General features: G+C 49.1%; 1 protein-coding gene across 4 annotated transcripts in view; it reads left to right on the forward strand.

Moving 5' to 3' along the window:
* Positions 1 to 15,801, forward strand: part of LOC103786011 (collagen alpha-1(I) chain-like) — a 30,021-nt gene extending 14,220 nt beyond the window's left edge. For all 4 annotated transcript variants that reach the window (XR_008621607.2, XR_004667188.4, XR_010110544.1 and 1 more), the window contains one exon: positions 15,257 to 15,801. Coding sequence is in view for 1 of the 4 variants with exons in the window: in XM_063598677.1 (XP_063454747.1) it covers positions 15,257 to 15,456 (200 nt within the window). In the remaining 3 variants the exon portion in view is untranslated. The remainder of the gene's footprint in view (positions 1 to 15,256) is intronic.
* The last annotated feature ends 1,657 nt before the right edge of the window (positions 15,802 to 17,458 follow it).

The following is a 17,458-nucleotide window of genomic DNA, read 5'->3' on the forward strand; positions in this document are numbered from 1 at the left end:
GGGGGTCTTTGGTCCTCTTGTGTGCGGACTGTTTCTAGAAAGTGGACCTAAGGTATGGGGTCATGACCCCCCAGTAACCTTATGCCAGGCTGGGGAGGCCAATCTTGCTGAATCTGATGGATTTGCCCTCTTGGTGGGAAGAACCAGTTGCTTGGCTGTGTAGCAGAGCCTCCTATCCTAGGGAGTGGGCACAGCTCCTGGGTGGAAGATTCTGCTTCCAGCAGCTCCTGGGGAAAAGACTTTGCTTCCACTATTATTGAGGGAGCAGCTGTATGTGCCAGGGGCTGTGCCTGATGCTCTTCTAGTACCTTGTCTTATTCACCCTTCAAGACAATGCTTGAAAGAGAAGTTTTCATCTCCATTTTGCAGATAAGAAAACTGAAGCTCAGAGAGGAGAGGTGGTTTGTCCAAGGTCACACAGCAAGTTAGTGATAAGGCTGGGAGTAGGCTTTAAGACTTGGGACTCTTTCAACCTAATCTTCTCCACATCTCTCCTCTTCTTCACCATCCACTGTGGTCTGGTCTTCTGCAGCCTGAGAGAACAGATGGGAGTAGGGTTCCCCTCCCTCTAAAGCATATATTGGGCTGACAAAAAACTCAGGAACAAACTTCCTTCTTTTTTATTTTTTTGAGACAAGGTCTTGCTCTGTCACCCAGGCTAGAGTGCAGTGGCATTATCATGGCTCCAACTCATGGGCCCAACCTATCCTCCCACCTCAGCCTCCCAGGTAGCTGGGACCACAGGAACATGCCACCACGCCTGGCTAATTTTTAAATTTTTTATAGAGATGTCTCCCTATGTTACCCAGGCTGGTCTTGAACTCCTGGGGTCAATCAATCCTCCTGCCTTAGACTCTCAAAGTGCTCGGATTACAGGTGTGAGCCACCGTGCCCAGACTGCAAACTTCCTTCTTGTAGGGGGAACAGCAGAGCCTTGGGCCCCTTCCAGTCCCTGGCACAGACCTGGCTCACTCTTCAGAGAACATTCTCCCATAAATCCAGTCCACAGTCAGGTAGCTATCCTGGTTGCCTTTCACTCATGGTGTGACTCAGAGCAAGTCACTTCACCATTCTGAGTCACACCTTCCAGATCCACCTCCAGACCTGGGGGCTCTGTGGAAGGTGAGGCTTGGCGGAGGTGGTGGCAAGCGGAGCCCTCTTGAGCTCCTGTTTGGTGTAATAGCTCAAGGCTGGGCAGGAGGAGATGAGACTTGGTTTTGCCCCTAAACCTAACTCAAGTTACATAAAGATTCTTCAAAAAGCAGGCAAGGCAGGGCTTGGTAAGATCCCTGCTGAGCCCGTGAGAGGCGGAGAGCCAGGGCAGAGGCAGCTTAAGTAGCAGTTCTTCCCTGATCCCCTGACTGTGTAATCCAGTTGCTCAGAGAATGGAAAATCCCTTTCGCCTCCCCTGGTCCCCTCCCCCACAAAGGCCTCCTAATAGGCCTGCCAGCTTTGGGGTGCTAATCTGCCCAGACATCACTCTGTGAGCAGGTTGCCCAGGGTTCCAATCCCAGCCGCCCCACAGTGGGAGATGGGGAAGGCTGGGCGGGGAGTGGTTCTGGGGAGTTGAGTGTGGGGGATTGCCTGCTCTCTGGCCTGCCCAGAAGATCAGAGACACAAACAGGCTCTGTGCTGAAAGAAACTTTGGGGATGGAGACAGGGCAGAGGATTGGAGGGAGGTGGGCAGCAGGGCTGGGTCCCCTGGCAGAGGTGCCTTGGGCGGGGCTTATTATGAAACAGTCCCTGTCACTTCATCCGCCAAGCTCCTTTCATTTGTATTTAAAAAGGGCCCCCTCTCCAGCAACTTCACCTCCCCACCCCCTACACTTTCACTCATCCATCCACTGAGCCGCTGACAGCTGCCCTGCGGGTGAACTCCTGATCCTCCCGCGGCTGGGGCTGGAGCGATACTGGAGGGGCTCAGGCCAGATCACTGCCCCCCTCCATCCCTCCACCCTCACCTCCCAACACACTCACTCACTCCCTCCAGATAGGCCCACCTCCGGTCCCCTGAGTCAGCCAGAGAGAGAAGAAAACGAAGGAGGTGACAAAGCAGAAAAAAGGACCGGGAGGAGGATGAAAAGAAATAAATGAAGAGTGGAGAAGAGGAAGAAAAAATCAGAGGGCTAAAAATCAAACAGTGAAGGAGGAAAAGGGAGGAACTGGAGAAGGAAGGAAAGAGAGGAGGAAATGAAGTACAAGGAGAAGATGGAAAAGCAAGAGGAGAAAGGAAAGAAGGAAGGAGGGAGAGAGAGAGAGGGCAGAGGCTGGAAGACTGGAGCCCAAGCCCAAGCTATCATCCTTAATAGCTGAAGATGCTGAAGGGAGGGGAAAAAACAGGGTTGGGGAGGACTGGCGGGAGGAGGAGACCGCACAGGCAGGAAGGGAAGTACGAGGTTGCTCCAGGTACAAAGCATGAGCCTGGATGGAGCCTCACCCACCCAGCTCCCAGCTCTGGAAACACAGCCCTCCCTCTGGACGAAGGTCCCTCGGTGCAATGCCGCAGACTGTGTCCACGGCCATGCAGGCTGCAGACAGAGGAATCTCTCACTTGGGGTGGTCAGAGTTGTGGGACCGGTTGGATGGAGCCCTACACTCTCTTCCTAGGATGGCAACAGCGTCCGCCCCAGGCTGCATGACCATGCCAGTTTCAGCTGGCTTCACCGCCTGCAGCGTCTGGGTCCTGCCTGCTCCCTTTGGTTACAGTTAGAAATTTCTCCTGATTTGAGATTTTATCTTACAATGGACTGGGCCTTAAAGACCAAGTACTTTCCACCTCCTCATTTTATAGATGCGAAACAGGCCTGGAGAGGGGAAGAAACTTGTTTACAGTCACATTGTGAGTTAATGGGGAGCTCTGCCTTTCTAAGCTCAAAGACCAAGGCTGAGACAATAGCCAGAGAGGACAAGGGAGTGTGGTGTCTCTGCAGAGGGCTCAGTATTTGATTCCCTCTGCTGGGAACACGGCCACAGCATTTTATATCCTAGATGAGAGAAAACATTTGTGGCTACGATAGTTCCCGTATTTTAAGTACCAACGATACACCAGCTTTGGCATACATTATTCTCAATAACTCCTCATACATATCCTGTCATGTAGATATTCCATGTCCTGCATTTACAGAGAAATAAACCAAGGCCCAGAGAGGTTGAGTAACTTGTCTGAGGTCACACAGCTAGGAATTTGAGCCAGGATTTGCTCAAAGCTCATGCTGAATCTCTTATGCCATGCTATCTCTTGGGTGTCCATAGCCAACACTCTTCTTCCCTACCTCATTCCTACCCCACCACCCCATACATAGCCCAGGGATTAAATCTGAGACGTCCTCATGGCAGCTGGAACTGATATTGCCAGGGAGAACGCAGCTGGGTGGACCTGACCATGTCTCCTCATCTCCCCTCAAAGACCCCACAAAGACAAGGGGAAGGTCCCCTGAGACTCTGTATGATTTATCTGATGATATTGTTATTTTATGGGACGGGCCAAAGAGGTGTCAGGAAGCAAGTTAGCTGTAAATCTCTTTTCTCTGCTCCCTTTCCCTCTGCCCGTCCCCTCCTGGGATTTATGGTGAAATCTGTTCAGAGCTAGGGACTTGGGGCTTTGGGTTCAGGCTTGGGGTGGTACGGCAAGGGACCATACATCTTCCTTCTCTGGGATCTGCTACAAGTGTGCTACCCACACCCCATCACAAGCTGCAGCATTGAGTCCACAAAGCCCTTATTAAGATCCCATGGCACTCGAATAGCTCTGCAGACAGAACACATGACTTGCAGTGGAGATGTGTTATCTGGACTCACCCATAGGCTGGTGGCCCATGTGTGGCCCCCTCACTGGTGGGCATGAGTTTCTGAATCCAGCCAGGAACCTGGGAGCAGAGCCCACCTGGGAGCAGATGTGTGACCCCCACACAATAGCTCTGAGGCCAGGAAGAAGTGGCGGGGCTGGGGGTGCTCCTCATGGAGTGGCAGGTCAGGGGCTAGCTGGAAAGGAACCTGCTTCTGGGTCCTTTTTGAGATGGGGGTGCACAGGAAGGAAGGCAGCTTGAAATTTGCTCCCTGCCCCAGGGCAGGCAGGCTCAAAGCAACCGGCCCTGCAAACACTGCTGTGGGCTCTGTCACTGGGGGTGAACACAAGGTCACACACTTGAGAGGGCAGATGAAGGCTGGGCACCCTATCCACCTTCACACTTCTGCCCTCCTTGGGGGCTTTCACATCTGCAAATGCTGGGCTGATTGTCCTGAGCTGAGCTTGTCCAGTCAGAGGCCAGTATGTGCTGGTTGCCGCCAGAGGCCTAGAGACAGCTCAGTCCAGGGAGGGAAGAGACAGGAATGAGAGGAGGGCAGAGGAGGGGAAGAGGAGGGAAAGGAGGAGTTAAGAAGGGGAGGGGAGGAGCAGGAAGAAGAAAGGAGGAGATGCTAGGAAAAGCCTTTCCTGACCTGCCCCCCACCCAGACCTCTCCTCCACTGTGATGAGAAATCTTCTCTCATCACAGCTCCTTAGAGGGTGCTAGTGTGGCCTCCCACCCACGGTGGCCTCCAGTATTCATGAGCCAGTTGTTGCTGAGGAATTTCTTCAAACAGCCCATGGCCTCTGGATGATGCATCTTGAGCACCCATGACTCCCCACAGTCCCAAGTCCAGTGTGCAGAATCTTAGAGAGGGCTGGGTGAATCCTGGCTAAATGAATACAGAGAAAAGAAAAGGGGAGAAAAGAAAAGAGTGGATACCAGCTGTCTCCCCCATCCCGTCCTCACCCTGCTCATCTCCTGACTGCCTGAACCAGGGCTGTGCTGTGTCTCCAGTTAAATATATGGAATTATCTATTACAATACTTTGATATTTATTACATTGATTTCGCTTTAAATGCTTTGTAAATCATAGCAAAAAATAATGGCCTTCTAACAGAGAGTCATATACCGTAATCAACTGGAAGAAAGTCGGCATTGTAATTTAAAATAAAAAAAAATCCTTATGTGAGTCTCTCGTTTAAATTAAGAGACAGGACGTGATTCAAATAATAAGGCCCAAGTGAGGCTGGTTTTTCTTGGCAAATTAGCAGAGGTTTTAACTGGAACTGAAAAGGTGTTAAGGTGGAACACTGACCTTATTAGACCTTAATTATTTTCTGTTGTTACATTCCTGGAGCCGAGGGTTTTTTTTTTTCTTCCAAAGTGGCCATGTTAAACCTCATCTCAGGAACTTTGGCTTTAGAGGGATATCACTTCTCAAGAGGCATTAGTGGGATAAAAAGCAGACACTTTGCCAGTGTCCCTTTTCTCCACCCTCGAGTTTCATGGGCACCCATAATTGCTGGTTTGGAGGCAATGTTCTTGTCATTGAAAGCTGAGAATTTGCCCCACTCATGTCCCTGATTCCTTTAGCTTTTTACCTGTGGCCTTCCTAGTGGTAGCCTCCTCTCCCTGGATCTAGCTTCAGCCCAGGCTGATGGAGCCAGCATCCACCTGGCCAAGAGAGAGGAGAGGGATGCGTGTGTGTGTGTGTGCCTGTGTGTGTGTGTGTGCGCACATGTGCATGTGTGTGCTGATTGGTGGGACACAGTGGGCAGCATTTTCCTTACCATGTACTGCAACCTTCCTATTCCATGGCCAGAATTGGCTGATCATCAGTCCCAAAGCTGACCAGGCCGAGACCAAGATGCCCACAGCACTTAGAGATAAAAAATGGAGCAAATGCCAACCCCTTTAAATGGAAACCATGCAAGTCAATGGCCTAGCACTGTGCCTGGCCCAGGGAGGCCTCCAACCGTGGTAGTTTTATTTTTGCTGGGAGAAAGAGCACTCAGCAGAGTGTTCTTTTCACTTGCTTCCAGACTCCCTCCCACATGCCCTGCTGGCCCTGGGGTGGGGTGCAGTGGTAGGGAAGAAAGAGCGAGCCCCAAAAGTCCTCAGGACAGACATCTATTCTGCAGCCACATGCCCCTCCCTGAAGATAACCCACTTGAGCTCTTTTTACTAAACACCATTGGCTCCCGTCCTCCCCCTGGCCTCCAAATCGACTTTGGTCTGATCAGGGTGATGGAGAACTTTTTCTGAGGCTGGGTCTCTTGGGGACCATGTCTGGTGGTTCATCACTATCCCAGGGAAGGTCGGGGTGGGGGTGGAAGATGACGTCGAATCAGTGAGAAAGGTCTGAGGGTGAGCAGGACCCGTTAGGCCATCACAGGTGGGACAGCTCCCCCAAGGAGGAGGAAAACCAAGGCTTTCTATGGTTGCCTATCAGCGGAGAAGTGGGGCCAGCACTCTGCAGAGGACCTCCAAAATCCTAGAACATCAGGTCGAAAAGGTTTTAGGGCCATCTCAGCATACCCCCTTGCTTTGTGGAAGAGGATGCTGAGGCAATCTGAAATGATCAAACACCCTGCGTGAGTATCCAAGAGTGGGGGCAGTGTTGAGATGGCAAAGGAGGGGACACAAGAGCTATGGGTGCTGTGGCCTCTGACCTGGAGGCGATCTTGCTCCAGCTGAAGGGGCCCTGGTGCCTCAACATGCAAGACCCACCTTCAGTTTTGGCATAAGTGGGTGAATCCCTGCTTCTGGCCAGTTGGGGTGACCCTTTCTGGATCCCAGTGACATCTCTCATCACCCACAAAGGCCACATGGATGAAGGAGGGCATGCTGGGAGGAGTCAGATGTCTGGGCTTCAGCCCTGCATGATGCAGGGAGCACTCCCCCTTTCTTTTTTTTATTACTATTATTGTTTATTATACTTTAAGTTCTGGGATACATGTGCAGACTGTGCAGCTTTGTTACATAGGTATACACGTGCCATTGTGGTTTGCTGCACCCATCAACCCATCATCTACATTAGGTATTTCTCCTAATGCTATCCCTCCCCTGGCCTCCTACCCCCCGACAGGCCCTGGTGTGTGTTATTCCCCTCCCTGTGTTCATCTGTTCTCATTGTTCAACTCCCACTTATGAGTGAGAACATGCAGCGTTTGGTTTCCTGTTCCTGTGTGAGTTTGCTGAGAATGATGGTTTCCAGCTTCATCCATGTCCCTGCAAACAACATGAACTCACTTTTTTTATGGCTGTGTAGTATTCCATGGTGTATATGTGCCACATTTTCTTTATCCAGTCTATCATTGATGGGCATTTGGGTTGGTTCCAAGTCTTTGCTATTGTGAACAGGGCTGCAATAAACATACGTGTGCATGTGTCTTTATAGTAGAAACACTCCCCCTTTCTAAACCAGGTTCCTCCTGGACCCACTTTCCTAACCCAGCGTGTGGCTGATGAGAATTTGCTGGGAGGCTAGTCACGCAATAGCTTTGTAGACTGTGAAGTGCCGCACAGGTAGGAGGGACTGTCGTGGCCAGCCCGGATAGCCAACCCAGACATCGAGAGGAGGACTTAATCAGACATTCATTTGCCAGCCCAGAGTGATCTTCTGGCTTTTACCTCCCTCTTTTCTTTTCTTTTCTTTTTTTCTGTTAATAGTTTTTTATTTATTTTATTTGTTTTTTATTATTATACTTTAAGTTCTAGGGTACATGTGCACAATGTGCAGGTTTGTTACATATGTATACATGTGCCATGTTGGTTTGCCGCACCCTTGCCTCCCTCTTTTCTACCTTCCTTGTGGCTTAACTCCAAACTCTGCCCCACCAGGGAATGGGACAAGGGAAGGAGCTTAATCCTCCCCATAATATGCCTCTGAGATAGGTATCAGCATACCCATGTTACAGATAAATAAACCGAGGCCAAGAGAGATTAAATAACCCTACCCTACAGCTGCTGAGAGGCAGCACTGGGATATGAACCCAAGTCACTCTGACTCTAGATACATCCGAATCCCAAGGTGGGAGGTAATAGTACACGGTGGAATGTGAGCTACACAAGGGCCAGGATTCATAGACGATTTGTTCACTCCTGTATCCCCAGCCCCTGAAGCAGCACCTGACACTGTCAACAGTCAATATTTTAAAATAATACATATTGGCTAGGTGCGGTGGCTCACACTTGTAATCCCAGCAGTTTGGGAGGCTGAGGTGGGCAATCACCTGAGGACAAGAGCTCAAGACCAGCCTGGCCAATATGGCGAAACCCTGTCTCTACTAAAAATACAAAAGCTTAGCCAGGCATGGTGGCGGGCACCTGAAATCCTAGCTACTTGGGAGACTGAGGCAGGAGAATCGCTTGAACCTGGGAGGGAGAGGTTGTAGTGAGCCGAGATCATGCCACTGCACTCCAGCCTGGGCATGACAGAGAGAGACTCTGTCTCTAAAATAAATTAATGAATATCAACATTAATGTAAAAGTTTGGTGTAGCCAAAGTGACTAGGAATAAAAAAGTTATTGGGAGCTATATCTTACATCACCGTTTTACAGAGGGTTCTGTGTGGTGGATAATTTGAGGTGGCATTTCTTTTTAAAGATAGAGGTAGGGTCTTGCTACGTTGTCCAGGCTAGTCTTGCTCTCCTGGCTTGAAGTGATTCTCCCGAATGGGCCTCCCAAAGTGCTGGGACTACAGGTGTGAGCCACGGAGCTGGGATTACATGCGTGAGCCGCTGGGTTGGCTAGGGGTAGCAGTTGACTGTTCATGGTAGCGGTTTCTCTAGCCATGGCAGAGGTTTGGGCCTCAGAGAGTAGTTGAGTAAAAAAGAAATAGCATTCACAGCGAAGTAAAATCTCTGTGGACATATATAGATTATATTAAAATTACGTCATAGAGGCAAATCCTACTTTGCCCCTTGGTAGGCCCCTTGGGAAGACCTTATGGAGAAGAGAACACTGCATGCTTTAAAAAAAACCATTACAGCCTTTAATTTTATATATTTAAAGATATTGGACCTTGATGCAAGGAAACCAACTTTTAATTCATCCTGTTTATTTATTTATTTTGAGACAGAGTCTCACTCTATCGCCCAGGCTGGAGTACAGTGGCATGATCTCTGCTCACTGCAACCTCCACCTTCCAGGTTCAAGCGATTCTCCCGCCTCAGCCTCCCGAGTAGCTGGGATTACAGGCATGCACCACCACGCCAGGTTAATTTTTGTATTTGTAGTAGAGATGGGGTTTCACCATGTTGGCCAAGGTGGTCTCGAACTCTTGACTTCGGGTGATCCACCCACCTTGGCCTCCCAAAGTGCTGCGATTACAGGCATGAGCCACCGTGCCCGGCCCCCAATTTTATTTTTACTGAGCACCTACTATGTGCCATGCACTGGGTTAAGCCCTGGCAGGTTCAGAGATGTCCAAGGGATGGCCCTCAGATCTAAAGAGCATCTCAAGGCCAGGGCCCTTAGGGAGCCCTCCCTAGGGAGAGCCAGGGGCAGAAGGGCATGCTCAGGGGCTCGCTCTGCCCAGTGTGGCTCTGTCCACTCTCATTCCGGGTGGGTGGGAGGGTCAGCTTCCTGCAAGAGATCAGTCTGGGGCGTCTCTCTTTCTCCTGTCTCTCCCTCACCTTCCACGCTCCACCCCCTCCTCTGGCTGATTGAAAAGGTGCAAGGGGGAATCTGAGAGATTCTCTGCTTTGTTTTGGGTTCAATGGAATCTCATTTACACGTGTTAATTGCAACTAATTGGCACTAAATGGATGAACAGGAAACCTCTGGGAGCACTCATACCTTTAATTTGTAGTAAATATCATTAATTAACATATGCTAATTAGAGCCAATTAACATTGATTAAGGGTTGCCAGCTACTTGGAAAGTACAACTCTGTGTCCTCCTCCCTTGATTGTCTGAAGTCAGCACAAAATATGATACATGAAGTCTGAGGGGAGGAGAAGATGGCACATGGAATCGGGTGGCATCTCCCAGTGGAGGGCATCACGGCTCCAGCAGCCGTCGCCCAAGCTGGGCACTTAGAGGATGGCACCACCCTCACCTTCCCCAGGGAAAAGGGGTCTGCAGGGGAAGGGCCCTGCGAGATTAGCACTTCTCAGGGAGTGGGAAGGAGCAGATGGTGGGAGGTTCTGGGTGCTAAGATGTTCTCCCTTTTGCCTGGCCCCCAGATGGCAGACCCAGCCAGGGTGGGTTGAAACAGGACTGGAGGTCAGCTGGTGGGGAGACTGGGGCCACTGAGAGCAAGGAATGTTTGGGACTCCTCCTCCAGAGATGAGTGGTGGTGAGCTACCCACTGCCCATTGACCCAGTACCATCTGGCATGGGGCGTATGTGTGTGGCCAATTGGAGTGACCCTTTCTGGATCCCAGTAACATCTCTCATCATCCAGAAAGGCCACACAGATGAAGGAGGGCATGCCAGGAGGAGTCAGAGGGGCGTGTGTGTGTGTGTGTGTGTGTGTGTGTGTGTGTGTGCACGCGCACAAAGCCTCCTCCATCTGACATGGATGTATGAATGGGGATATATCTCCTCCATCTGACACGAGGTGCATAGATGATAGGACCACCTCTGTCAGACATCTCCTTTGAGAGTTTTGAGATATTTTTTACTGAAGACTAGGATGCTATTCAAACTTCCCAGGGGGGGTGTCAGTTAAAAAAAAAATCATTTGCCCAGGAGCCAGAATGCTTTTAGTTTCCACTTTCAGTTCTGTTACTAACTAGTTATGGGACCCTTGGGATTCATTTTAAAAATGTATACATTGTTTTATTTTAGTCTAATTACAAAAGAAATAAATGTTTATGGCAAACCTCACCCTCTCCATTGCTTCCTTCTGTAATGGGCATCTGAGGCCCCGCCCTTCCTCTTCTATAATATTCACCTTGTCGTTTTGTGTTCAATGTCCATCTTCATCAAGAGGCTGTGAGTTTCCCGAAGACAGGGTTTAAGTCTGTCTTGTTCATTGTGCTATTTCATGGACACTAAAAATACTTGCTGGCTAGGTGTGGTGGCTCATGCCTGTAATCTGAGCACTTTGGGTGGCCGAGGCAGGAGAATTGCTTGTGTCCAGGAGCTCAAGATCAGCCTGGGCAACATAGAGAGACCTTGTCTCTATAAAAAATAAAAAATTAGCTGGGTCCAGCGGTGCATACCTGTGGTCCCAGCTACTCGGGAGGCTGAGGTGGGAGGACCACTTGAGCCTGGGAGGTCAAGGCTGCAGTGAGCTGAGATCATGCCACTGCACTCCAGCTTGGGCAACTGTGAGACCTTGTCTTCATAAAATTAAAAATAAATAAAAATAAAAATACTTATTGCACGAATGAGTGAATGAATGAGTAAAACAAAAACCATCTGTATTTTCTACCACCACAGAGAAAAATGACATTTGGCATTTGGGATGTGTGTGTGTATGTGTTTGTGTGTGTATATATATATATATATATATATATATATATATATATATCAATATCTATAAATAAAACATGTTATATGTAAAGTACACACACAAACACACACACACACACACACACACACACACACACGGCTGTCCCAAAAGGCTTAGTGTAGTTTTTGCTTTAATAACTTCAAAAGTGTAAATGCTACAAACTTTAAAGAACAAAAAAAATCTAAAACCTTAATAATTTCAAATTATTATACACTTAGCATTGCGCCCTCCAGAAAAGGCTGAAATTGTTTACAGTTCTGTTAGCACTGGATGAGAATGTGGGTTCCTCAGATTCCAGCCAGCCCTGGGCACTGCTTCTCTCTTTGAGCCACCAGGTAAGTCATTAAGCCCTTTTACTCATCTGTGGAATGGGGCCAGTGACATCAGCACTACTTAACCCTCCCGGTCTCTCATGTGGGAGAATGGGGGTGATTTTGTGACCCAGAGACAGGAGTGTTTGTTCTTCAAGAGATTTGAGTGTTATAGCTCCCAGATTTGAGCTGCTGGCTCTGATGAAAAGAGATGGGGGCCTGGGTGGGACAGAACTTGGAGAAACCTCACCTCCAAGGGAACCTCTGTGGGTAGGTCTTCATTCACCTAACTCAGAGAAATAGGGCTTTCCTGGAGGGGTTTGGGGTTCAGGACAAGGCAAATCATAAAGATGGAAAAGTCCCCCCATAGCACCACACAGGGTAAAGTGAGTTAAGACCCCTTGCTGTGGGACAGGCCCTCTTCTATATTCTTACATGCGTTCATTCCTTTAATCTTCCCACAACCCAATGATGTAGGTTACTAGTATTAACCCATTTTGCAGATGAGGAAACTGAGGCTCAGACAGGTTAATTAACATGCCCTAGGTCATACAGCCACCAAGTGGCAGGACTTCGATGTGAATGGAAGTTTAGAGCCTGTGCTGCCTGCTGTGTACTGCACCCTCCCTTACACCCACCTCTGGTTTGAGGAAGCTGTGGCTCCTGGGGTGGAAGCCCCAAGGCGAGGAGCCCCCTGCCGCCTAGGTCCCAGCAGCACTGCTGCCTGAGTCCAAGTGGACCCCCGTTCCCAGCTCCTTCCCCGTGGAAATCTGAGGTCTGAGGGAGAGCTGCTGGCGAGGTTCACAGCAGCTTAATTACCAAAGTGATTTTAATTTGTTTTTGTTAATTGAAATCTCATTAAGCAAGTAATTTACTCCAACACAGCTTAGGAGTCCACAGTTCCATGGGTGAGGAGGCTAAAGGGGTTTTTAGAACTTGCCTTCATCTGGGGACTGTGCCTCTTACCTGATCCTGTGGCCTGTGTGCCTCTGAGTGTGTGTGTGCATGGGCTTCCCACAGAAGGGTCCCCCAAGGGGACCAGAAGCACCCTTTCTCCTTCTTTGCCCATGCCCCCCTGCCCCACTGCCACAGGGCTCTAGACCTTCCCTGCCTTGCCTTGTTCCCTGGAGTGATGAGGAAAAAATGAACCTGAGCTGTCCCTCTGCAGTGGATGTGTGTACGCAGGTGTGTGGCACGTGGTGCAGACACACACAGATACCATTTCGTATTCACTTATTTTCGTGCCAAGTGCTGTTCTAGGCACCAAAGGTCCTGGGAGAAAAATGGGTCTTCACTTCCTATAGTAAATAGCTCCTTTGCCCCAAATGGTCTTGGGGACAGAGGTCATCCAGGAAAGAGGCAGTTTCTGGGCTGGCTTCTCCCCCATCTCAGCCTATACAAGTGCCCCCACCTCTCAAGATCATGTTGTGGCCACTTCTCCAAAGAGCATTAATTCCCTGCATCCTCCAGATGCACTGCCTTTCTCCTCGGTGTGTTTCTTCTGAGTTGTGTGGGTCCCCCCTCTGGATTCATTCTTCTGTGTGCCAGAGAGATGTGCTTCTCTTGCTAGCTGGACTGAAGCACTGTGAGGCAGAGAACTTGCTTTATTTATCCAACCTGAGACGCAGAAGACAGAAATTCTTCCAAACCTGTGCCTTACAGGTGCTGTTCAACTATTGTGCAGCAAATGAGTGGATGAGTTGTGTCCTGCCCCTCCTTTAGAATGCAGCTGAAATGACACTTTTTTGGCAGGGGACGGCAGCGCACAACTAAGATTTGTAAGCACTGTTTTTTTAAATTGTGGTAGAATACACATAACATAAAATTTACCATTTTCCACCATTTAAAAGTGTTTAGTTCAGTGGCATTAAGTACATTCACATTGTTATGCAACCATCACCAGTGTCCATCTCCAGAGCTTTCTCATGGTCCCAAATTGAAACCCTGTACCCATTAAGCAATAACTCCCCATCTTTCCTCCCCCAGCTTCTGGCAACCACCCTTTTACTTCTTTCTCCATGAATTTCAGTCCTCTTGTACTTCATGGAAGTGGAACCCTGCCACGTTAATCCTTTTGTGTCTAGCTTAGTTCTGAAATGGCACTTTTTTTTTTTTTTTTGAGATGGAGTTTCTCTTTGTCACCCAGGCTGCAGTGCAGTGGCGAGATGGCTCACTGCAAGCTCCACCTCCCAGGTTCAAGCAATTCTCCTGCCTCGGCCTCCTGAATAGCTGGGATTACAGGCGCCCACCACCATGCCCGGCTGATTTTTTGTATTTTTAGTAGAGACGGGGTTTTGCCATGTTGGGCAGGCTGGTCTCGAACTCCTGACCTCATGCTCCACCGCCCTTTGCCTCCCAAAGTGTTGGAATTACAGGCGTGAGCCACCGTGCCCGGCCGTCACTTTTAAAGGGAGGTCTTTTCTGAACTCTGGACTCTGTCAGTTCACGTGTCACATGTTCCTGGGTCCCCTTCCATTACTCTCTCATGCAGCACAAGTCCTTGCCATTGTCTTCCTTCCCCAACTGTAATCTCCAATAGGGCAGAGGACACTTGGCTTCTTCCGGGCTGGGGTCCTGGCTTAGATGTGATGGTTTTCAACAGGGTGTTTCACAGTGGGGCCACCACAGGCATTTGGGGAGGCCAATTTTTTTTTTTTAAATTGAGACGGGGTCTCGCTCTGTAGCCCATGCTAGAGTGCAGTGGCAAGAACACAGCTCACTGCAGCCTTGACCTCCTGAACTCAAGGGGATCCTCTTGCTTCAGCCTCCTGAGTAGCTGGGACTACAGGTGCACACCAACACACCTGGCTAATTGGTTTATTATTATTATTATTTGTAGAAATGGAGTCTCACCATGTTGCCCAGGCTGGTCTTGAACTCCTGGGCTCAAGCAACAGGAAGGCCAATTCTTCATTGAACGGGACTGTGTGGGCCATTTAGCATTCCTGGCCTTGCTTATTCAGTGCCCGTAGCATCCCCCAAATAATTGTGACAACCCAAACATACCCTCCACATCTTCCTACCTTCCCTGGGTGGGGTGGGAGTTTGAAACTAGTACAATTGCCTGTACACTGCCTGGCACATAGTAGGGGCTCAGTGAGCGTATGTTGAAAAGGTGACTGAGAGCGTGTATGAGCCGTGCCTCTGACCTGGCTGGTGTTTCTCCGAGATGGGCACATGCTCATGTGAGGCTGCGGCACATGCCGCTCCTCTGGCCTGTGCCCCTGGGTGTACTGTGCCAGCTGAGGATTCTGAGACCTGCTGTAGACCAGGACCCTGCTTCTCTGGAGTTCTGTCTGCACTGAGTGTCCACAATTTTTGTCTCTCCTCGTGGCCCCTGGCTGCCTCCTCCCTTTGCCCCTGACTATGGCCACTTGGTAGATTTCCAGGCCTGACATTTCGAACATGCAATGCCATATGTATTGCCACTCTCAGGTAATTATCACATAAAATTAAGCTAGTCTTGTACATGAAACCAGCAATTAGCCAGGGATTGAAGGTCAGGGAGAGCTCGTTTATAGAGTCGCTAACAAAATGTTAAGTGGAAGTGTGTGTCAGATGGGCCAGGAGGCTGGATTAGCCAGGGTCGCAGCGGTGGGACTGGAGAGCTGGTGGAGACTCCTAGCTCTGTAGTACTGGGCACAGCGGGAGGAGCTGGGGATTTACAGCTCATACTTTTCTCTTCCAGCTCTCAATCTGGGGCATGACTTTGAAGGGAAGGTTGCTAAGCCTCCTAAATCCCGATACACACCAATGCCGTTTCCCCACTCATCTGGAAACCTGGTGGGTCCTGCCCAAACGCCTGTATGTCAATTCCACCTCCTGCTTGGCGACCCACCTTGCCCACATTTTCCACTCAAGCCTTTCAGATCTGCTTTGGGCACCTGAAGACAGAGAGAATCATCTTTCAAGAGTCAGAAACTTTGCACGTGCCATTCCCTCTGCTTAGAATGCTTTTCCCTTTCTCCCAATTGCCTTATCATCAGCCTGGAAAAATATTTATTTCGGCTCCTAAAATCTCAGATATCACTTCTCCAGGAGCTTTCCCAGATGCCTCACTTGATTCCAGAAGGAGCTATCGCCACTTTTGCCTGGCGAGTACGTTTTCACGGTTACACTTATATGCTATGGCAATTTATTGGTGATTTGTCTGTCTCCCCTACTCAATAGTGAATTATTCATCTATCCCTGGAAACCTGGAACTGCTCAATAAATGTATGTGGCATGAATATACATATTATTCTCTTCTGCCTTTTGTTTTTTTACACATTCTTCAAGGCCCTGCTCGGGCATCACCTCCTTTGTGTAGCTTTCCTGGATTCACTTCCCTGGTAGAATTAATTATGCCTTCTACATTCCCATGGCACTTTGTGTGTGATTTCATTACAACACTTGCCAAATTGCTTCATATTTCCTTATCGGTCTATCTGGGGCTACCACATTGCACAACTCCAGGGGACACAATTTGCATTAAATCAAGCAACGTAGAGATGGCACCTGTACCTGCCCACTAGGCAGTGACCTTCTGCAGAGCAAAGACCCCATGACTTTATTAACACCCTGCATACAATGTGCTTTTCTTGTCCATGTTAGTGTCCATTCAGAATAGGTATGCAATAAACATTCAGTGAACATATGTTTAATTATTCATCAGGGACAGGAGGTTCAGTGGAGAGAGCTCTAGAGTTGGAGACTGGGGATGTGGGTTCCAGTTCTAAATTGCTGTGCAGGCTTAGGTGAACCACTTAACCTTCCTGGTTCTCATCCTTTAAAATCAAGTCATATATGCTGAAGTGCCTAGGACAAAGTAGGTGCACAATGCATATCAGTTTCCCCCTTTTCTTCATCTGTAAAATGAGGAATTTTAATATTCCTTGTGTTCTTCTTCTTCTTTTTTTTTGAGATGGAGTCTCACTCTGTCAGCCAGGCTGGGGTGCAGTGGCGCGATCTTGGCTCACTGCAACCTCTGCCTCCCGGGTTCAAGCGATTCTCCCGCCTCAGCCTCTTAAGTAGCTGGGACTACAGGTGCCTGCCACCATGCCCCGCTAATTTTTGTATTTTAGTAGAGTCGGGGTTTCACCATATTGGCCAGGCTGGTCTTGAACTCCTGACCTCGTGATCCGCCCACCTCGGCCTCCCAAAGTGCTGGGATTACAGGGGTGAGCCACCACACCAGGCCTATTCCTTGTATTCTTGTAGAATGATGAGGTCTCAGGATTGGAAGGAGTTTTGAAAAGGATGTGGCCTAACCCTTGGCATCTTTGAGAGGTCGTCATCGAGTTCCGGTTTGTGCATCTCTGGTAATGAACTACTTCCTCACAAAATAGGCTATTCCACCTTCAGACAGCTCTGCCTTGAAAAGAGCTCTATTGTCTGACTCTTGGCTTCCAAGATTCTCCACCATACGGACTGGTTTTATATCATGAGGCTAGTCCCACTGCCTCAGATGATAGTCATAGACAGCGATCTGCTCTAGGCTCAAAGATGCCAGTTCTATTGCCATTCCTTATGTGACTTGATTTAAAACCCAGTCACCATCTTGGTTACCCTCTTCTGAGCTTGCCCCCCTTTGTCCAAAGACCTCTTAAGATGGAGCACCAGAAAAGGATAGGACTCTCACCTTCCTTTTCTAGAACGTGCACTTTTTTTTTTTTCCTGAGATGGAGTTTCACTCTTCTCACCCAGGCTGGAGTGCAATGGCGCGATCTCGGCTCACTACAACTTTCGCCTGCTGGGTTCAAGTGATTCTCCTGCCTTAGCCTCCCTAGTAGCTGGGACTACAGGCGTACATCACTACGCCCAGCTAATTTTGTATTTTTAGTAGAGACAAGGTTTCACCATGTTGGCCAGGGTGGTCTCAAACTCCTGACCTCAGATAATCCACCCGCCT

This window comes from Pan paniscus, chromosome 19 (genome assembly GCF_029289425.2).
Source record: "Pan paniscus chromosome 19, NHGRI_mPanPan1-v2.0_pri, whole genome shotgun sequence".
Classification (NCBI taxonomy): Eukaryota; Metazoa; Chordata; class Mammalia; order Primates; family Hominidae; genus Pan; species Pan paniscus.